Here is a 7,181-nt window from a genome sequence, read left to right as displayed (position 1 = left end):
TTTAAATATGTTGGATTATGTAATGACCTTCCTTTTTTATTCGTAATTGGCAAAGCTTGGGCAGAGACTGTAGATAGGTTATCTCTAACCCATACAAATAGAACCTCATTCTAGTTCTGTTCTCCAAACTTATTTCCTCTCTAAGTATGTCATCCTCCTGTATATATGCCTTGGACAAAAAACGTGCTTCAGAAACAAATACATCTTTAAAATAATTTATTCAAGAAACATTGATTCTGAGGTTAAATGTCCATGATCAACATAGAAAATATGTACATAGAGAGCTATCGGTAAAAAGGACAGAAAGCCTATCTAGAAGTGCTGAGTAGAGAGAAAGCAGTGATACTATTCAATGTATCTCTATGAAAGTCCCAGACTGTTCATTAGTTGGGATCAGTGATCCTGGACATTAAGAGTTCTGCTGGAGGGTTCCATTGATGTAGCACAGTTGCTAGTTGATTACTGGTGGTAGCAGCTTGGGCTCAGACAAGGCTCTGGGTTTATGATAGGCTGCAGGACGACTGCTTGGAGGACTCTCTTTCCTACGACAGAAAGTAAGATATTAGTACAGGCAAAAGTCGATTTAATTCAAGACAAAGAATCATTGGCGAGATGCTTGTCTCACCATTTACGGTAAATATTCAACATGGGGAGAAAAAAAATTGGATAATTTAATTAGGTCCATCAGGTAAGTTATTTGTCATTCATTTTCTCCTTAGCTGATCTTTACATGCACCCAGTGAGGATGATGAAGGAATATAGGGGACGCCATGGAGGCAATGTACCTAGGTGAAGTCCTGTTCGCATGCTACTGACGCCTAAGTTTTCTGGATACCTGTTGTCTCCGCTGCTGGCGTCTGTACTCTTCTTCACTAGCAGCGAGGGCCTGAGCCAGAGCCAGATCCTCCTGCTCCTGAGGGCTGAGACAGACACACAAACACTTCTATGTCACACAGAGGAATGCATTATCAACACACTGCAGAGAGCATGCAAGAGGCACACCGACACACTCACCAGAAAGAAGGGTGGATAACAGACACACACATACAGTCAGTCACTCACAGGTCTGAGAAGCAGAAACACGCATCATGACATGAATAAACACTGAACTGTGGGCACCACTGTCCTTCATTTATGTAGTCATCATGGGCAAGAAAGATGGGCTACACAGTCGAATGTCAAACCTATTAATATTGTGTTTTCCTATAGTAAGCAAATAGCCTGCTTTTCAACTAGAGCAAACACATAGCATTGTGATTCATTTTCCAGGTAAAATCCAAGGGGTTATTTCCATGAGTAAGAGCCAGTGAAGAGAAAACAATGAGTAACTGGGTTGTGTTGATGGCATCTGGACATGATTACAGCCTATATTATGTGTGGGTGATGCTGGATTATGGGATTTAATGGGGATTGTTTATTACCTGAGTGTTGGCTGTTGGACTGTGCTGCGAGCCGACTCAGCCAAGGACATCTCCAGCGCTCTTTGTAAGGCCTGCTCCTCAGTCTGCAATCACAACAGGCAGATAAACACTTACAGGATGTGCTTTCTTTTCTTCTTGGAATCTCAATTAATAAACAGGAGCAGACTTTAGAATCTCAATTAATAAACAGGAGCAGACTTTAGAATCTCAATAAATAAACAGGAGCAGACTTTAGAATCTCAATAAATAAACAGGAGCAGACTTTAGAATCTCAATGAATAAACAGGACCAGACTTCAGAATCTCAATGAATGGACTGGAATTATTCAGAGAAGAGAGTTTACAGTAGATTCAATCAAGTGGTGTAAGAGTGTTAGGCATACCAGGCCAGCCTGAAAGGATGCCGAAGCAGGTACTACATTCTGTGCTGGAGGGGGCCGCATGGCCGGAGCTGGAGTATAAATGGCCTGAGCACTGCTGTGAGAAAATCAAAAGCAATAATGCTCAGTGGGGTTATAGTGTCAACAACTCAACACGTTCTAGAAAGCACAGCGGTAACAGAAGTTCTGTGAAGGAACAAATTTGACATCCTTTCCATGTGCAGTATATTTCAATGACAATAAAATCAACATGTCAATTAATCCATCCCATGTGTTTTAGTGAAAATATGCCTCATGAATTTAGAGAACAGACGATCCCGCAAACTGTGCTTGCCAAAATCACTTTTTATTTATTTATTTAAGCTTCATGTAGTTCTTCAGTGTGGCGTTTCGAAAATCAATACAAGAGGATCCTCACCGACTACTCTGGGTCCTAGCATTCCCATTAGAAATGGGCCTAGAACTTCCTCTACTGCCTGAAGTGGAGGCACTGCTAGAGGATACTCCTTGGGACCGCATGAAAGCAGCGAATCTGAAATAAATCAAATGTAATCATCATTATACCACAAAAGCTCACATTGTGTACCACAATCAATAAATGGCATCATCTGAAGTGGAAGGATAGAGGTGGAGGGAAATATTTACCCAGATTTGGAGACTGGTTTGTCTTCAGGCTTACAGTCATGGTCTAGTGGATGTCGGTGTTTAAGACAATAATTCATGTGGCACTGGTCACATGTCACTCTGATCATTTCTTTCTGCTTGCAGCCTCCTTTCGAGCATTTGTTTGTAAATATCTACAATAAAAAAAGGTTGCTTAGCATAGATTAGGCCTAGCTACACTTTAACCATAGGCAGTTTCTGTAAATGGTCCTGTAGAGAAGCCTATCAGTATCAACCATACCTTTCTCTTGTTCTGAGCAGGGTCCGACTGGCAATCACGATCGATGTGCTCCCCAACCTTGATGTCTGGCATTTCCCCTCTCTTGATAGGGATCGGGGTGTTGCACAGAGGACACACAGGGACCTGGACATCCTGGGGACAGAATCAAGCAGAGAGCCTTATTAAAGCACTGTTTGGATCAATAGACAACATGCAGACAACTAATAAAGTTGAACAGCATACATTCATTTCTACATACTAACTGCACTTTACAGGAACTTTTCTTTAATTCAAACATACAATGTTGCTAAATAATTTTAAATGTACCTTCTTGTAGGATGACATGCATTTGTGATTTGCATAGCTTATGTGGTCTTTACAAAAAATCTCTTCACAGGCATCACATCTCATTGGTAGGAAATCTGTCAGATATAAGAAATATGTCAAGGTGTTTATTCCATGGCAAAGGATGGAGATCATCCATCATATGAATGTAGATCAATGAAATTCTCACTATCACTCTTCAATCATGATAATGGGTAGTGCAGCCCATGACAATTGGTTGTGGAGGACTTTGGACTTAAACCACAACTATTGACAGATTCCAAAGCCATACTAGAAAGGACAGGAAGGGAACACAAACAACAGGCTCTGTATTGGCAGGGTCCCAGAGGCATTGAGGTAGTAAATGGAAACAGCATTACATTAGCAACCACTCACCCAGCTGCTTGCAGGAGTTTTCAGAGCAATGCTCTCCTAGATCTGGAAACTCCATGGCACTATGGTGATACACCCTTCAATTGAAAGATACATAGATAAGCTAAGATCATGCATAAACAATGTTTGTTTACCTGTGACAGATTATCTAAGTAAACTAACTTGGTCCGCGTCAGTTCATTTTTTAAGAACAGTAGATTCAGCATATCAATTGTAGGCTATTTAAAAAGTCCTTTGTTTATCTGCTTCCCTTTCAGCTAACGTTAGTTACGCTTATGTAACAGGCTTTTTATGGACGTGTACAGTCAGTGGAAGAATGTCCACTGACAGACACAGTTAGCTAGCGACGGCTACCATCTAGATGTAGGACTTCATATGATAGCGAATGCTGCATCATGCCATCGCTTCTTGCTACCTACATTTAGCAATTTTTGACAAGCTAACTAGCTAACTTGTTTTGGGGTATCTAGCAGCAGTCTTCCTCTCTGCTAGCAGGCAGCTAGCTAGTTAGCATGGCTAATTAGCTAGCTAGTTGCTAGGCTAGCTCCTCCTTGTACAATCGCCATAAATGCAATTACCTGGCAGACCAATGTTAGCATTGTCTGTGCTTAAGCTACCTAACGTTAACTAATGAGTTATTTCTGGAATACCATTGATGAGCTTGTTCCTGGCTTACAGGCCAACAACAACAAAATGAAGCTAGCTAGCTAGCTAGTTTGCTGATAAGCTAACGTTGTTAGCTAGCATTCTAAGTTAGATAACTATCGTGAAAGTTACGTTACTAGCGCCGACAGGAAGGATAACTAACTATGTTAACTGATAGTTAAGTAACGTTTAAGTTACTAATTTAACTTTACGTTAATTCGAAACTGAGAATATTTACCAACAATATCCAGACTCGTTTGGGAAGATTGTTTACCATCACGTTAGCTAACGCTAAGCGAATATGGATTGGAGACACCCTTCCTGCCTTGCCCTTGGCTTGGTTGGCTGGCTAGATAGATACGATAGCTAACAGCAAAGCATTGTAAATTGAAAAATACATGCAAAAGTAGACAACTCCTCTCACTTACCCAGAGAGTTAGTTCAACCAGACAGCTCTATTTGATTATTCTTTCCCCTCTTGCTTTGAGATCAACGTTGAACTTTGACGAAGCGAGTGGCTAGCAAGCTCTCTTGACAGCTAGCTACATCGAAGTGTCACTGTTGTTTACGCCCCTCCTCACGGTTGGTAGGCCTACTAGAGAGTTCCAGAATGTACCACATGAGGCAGGAGGATGCAGCGTTGCTTTGATCAATCACAGTGACACGACGTTGTTGAGAACTGTCCATGGTGCTGGTTTTACGAAACGTCTCACTGAGACATTTCTGTGTTGTCTCAAACCAGCACCACGGACAGCTCTCAATATTGCTGTGTCACTGTGACTAGATATGAAGGTGAGTAGCTAGTCTCTCTCGCCAGACTAGTTCAGAAAGGCCATGTCAGAATGAATCACTTTTCTGGAATCATGGTAGGTCTATAACTAGGGTATAATAAATCACACAAAATAAGCAGAATAATTATAGTTTTGATTTTGGACAGTTATCACCTTCCAACTTTTTTTGTGTTTGAAATTGTATTTGTTTACTTGCTGAATAACAGAGATTTGTTATTTGCAGAGCACATATCTTTGTTTCACAAATAAATGTACCCTTTTACTCATCAGCACAATATAGGCTATAGGTGATGATATAGGTGATTCATTCATTGCTGATGAACAGGCCCACTGCTGATGTGCTAGGCACCTTTGTGTACACTGGAAGCAATTGTGAGTCTAAAGAGGAAAATGTGCAATACTGCAGTCAATGTAATGGCATATCATTACCAGATGATGGCAGCAGAGCTCTTTCAGACGTCTACATAGTCTCAAAATCTGATTGTTTATGACTGACCGCGTTGTGTTTTCTATTGTGGCAGCCCAATTAATACACTCTCTAATCTCAAGTTTCATGCATGCATTAACAGAAGGGTAACTGCAGAGGAAAACGGTAATTGCAAAGATAAAGCTACAATAGATATGTACAGAAGTGTCACTGGACAATTTAGTGAGGGTGGGCCTACTTGGTCAGTTTCAGATTTTGACAGTATCAAGTTGTAGCCACTTTTGACATCAGTATGAAAAACACATAGATAGCGATTGTGAATGATTATGTTACTAGATACAAAGCCTAACTTAAAGCAGCAACTCCCTGTTGAAGTGGCAATGGAATCCATATAAACACACACCATAGCAGGACCAACCACATCACCAAGAGGTCAACTAGCTGGAAATAGTAGTACTATAGTTAGAGTCAACTCACAAAATGGACTATTATAATTATGCAACAGTACAGAGTCATGATCAGAGGCTGGGAGAAGTGATCACAGAGGCACCTGGCTCATAAGCTGCTAATTCTGCTGCCAGATGGCATCGCTTGCTGAACATCTGGTTCATCATTGGGATTCCTCTTCCTTTGCTCACACTATATCTGCTCGAATTACAAGAGGATTGCAATAATTTCATATCCCCTCCATCATCCCTTTATTGCTGGAGCAAACAATTTGGATGACAAATTTGACATGGTTTCTGGTCAGTTTGTCCTGATGATGCCAGTCACCTCTCAGTCTCCTTGGTCATACTTTGTTTTGGACAATCTCAGGATGCCACTGTTTCTCAGGTGAGAGCTATAGCACAACTAACCCTGCTACAGTATTGTAGCCTATTCAATGTAAAACAAAAAATTATATATATATATATATATATATATACCTCTCTGTAGTTTGTCTCTCTACACTCCTGAAAAACAAGTGTCAAAGGTTGTTTTTTCTGGAATGATAAAACTGGTTCTAAACCAGTTACTTAACCAGTTACTAAACCAGTTACTAAACCAGTTACTAAACCATTCTTATTAAACCATCACAGTTAAGTAACTTTCTACTAATTTGAGTTTCTCTTTCAAAAAAGTTTCATAATTGCGTTGGTAAAATATTATCTTAATCAGATGGATGATCCAAACTTCAAATGCATATAATCCGTTGATTCTAAATCCAATCCTTGCAAGTATCATCTATTTGATATCTAATCCAGTTTTTAAAAGTTTCAATGTGGCGAGATACAAGTCATTTGAATATCATTAACCTTCACAACGACTCAAATAGCTTCTTATGCTTTTCAGGGACAGAATGCCTTTTCTATTCAATAGGTGTGCGTTTGCGTTTCGAAGAACTGAATAACGATTTGGTTGCTTTATTTATTCTGCTATAAAAACGCCTGAGCATCCAGACAAATACGATTGGTGGTGTTGCTAAATTGGATGGTAATTGCCATCATGACAATTTAGGAGGCAGAAACCCGCCTTATTTTTTTCTATTATAAGATAGTATTATTCTTGGTGAATAATAATTTTATGCAAGATTTAATTCAGATAGGCTGCCTACATGGTGATTGTCCCTAATAATCCATGCATCTGAGAGGCCTATTGGCTGGCCATATCTGTATTGTTTTCGGTCAAAAACACAATTAAGCATGAACACTGTCTTTAAAGTCAAATATTGTGCAATATTCGGTTTCAGTATTACAACTATATATAACTTTCCAAGCATGCAGAACATTCTTTGACTTGTTCTCCAACCAATGATAGCAATTCAAATTGACATTTTAAATGTGTAAATACGTTGGGAACCATTATCATGTCAATGTATTATCAAGTTATTTGAGACTGATTTAGTATCCACATGGTCTGTTTAACATTGTGAGATTAT

General features: G+C 39.7%; 1 protein-coding gene across 4 annotated transcripts; it reads right to left on the bottom strand.

Moving 5' to 3' along the window:
- Positions 1–201: 201 nt before the first annotated feature.
- LOC121551124 (AN1-type zinc finger protein 2B) lies at positions 202–4,648 on the bottom strand. Of its 4 annotated transcripts, none has more exons than XM_041863676.2 (10): positions 4,474–4,648; positions 3,404–3,477; positions 3,011–3,105; positions 2,705–2,836; positions 2,446–2,597; positions 2,219–2,332; positions 1,804–1,894; positions 1,422–1,504; positions 836–920; positions 202–542 (listed from the first exon to the last, which is right to left on the bottom strand). In XM_041863676.2, the coding sequence occupies exons 2-10, from the start codon at positions 3,456–3,458 to the stop codon at positions 501–503; spliced, it is 849 nt and encodes a 282-aa protein (XP_041719610.1). In that variant the 5' UTR covers positions 3,459–3,477; positions 4,474–4,648; the 3' UTR covers positions 202–500. The 4 variants fall into 4 exon arrangements, with proteins under 4 accessions (XP_041719610.1, XP_041719611.1, XP_041719609.1 ...); XM_041863677.2 differs by having other exon boundaries at positions 786–920; positions 1,804–1,897; positions 4,474–4,645; XM_041863675.2 differs by having other exon boundaries at positions 1,804–1,897; positions 4,474–4,644.
- Positions 4,649–7,181: the final 2,533 nt, after the last annotated feature.

The sequence above is a fragment of the Coregonus clupeaformis genome, chromosome 35 (genome assembly GCF_020615455.1).
Source record: "Coregonus clupeaformis isolate EN_2021a chromosome 35, ASM2061545v1, whole genome shotgun sequence".
NCBI classification, from domain to species: domain Eukaryota; kingdom Metazoa; phylum Chordata; class Actinopteri; order Salmoniformes; family Salmonidae; genus Coregonus; species Coregonus clupeaformis.
This window is presented reverse-complemented; position numbering and strand designations above follow the sequence as displayed.

Excerpts from the sequence above, each read along its gene's own strand:
- LOC121551124 (XM_041863675.2), bottom strand. The coding sequence starts at position 3,458 with ATGGAGTTTCCAGATCTAGGAGAGCATTGCTCTGAAAACTCCTGCAAG. Across the intron at positions 3,106-3,403 it reads AAACTCCTGCAAGCAGCTGG|ATTTCCTACCAATGAGATGT; the intron begins GTGAGTGGTTGC and ends TATATCTGACAG. Across the intron at positions 2,837-3,010 it reads GCATGTCATCCTACAAGAAG|GATGTCCAGGTCCCTGTGTG; the intron begins GTACATTTAAAA and ends TTCTGTCCCCAG.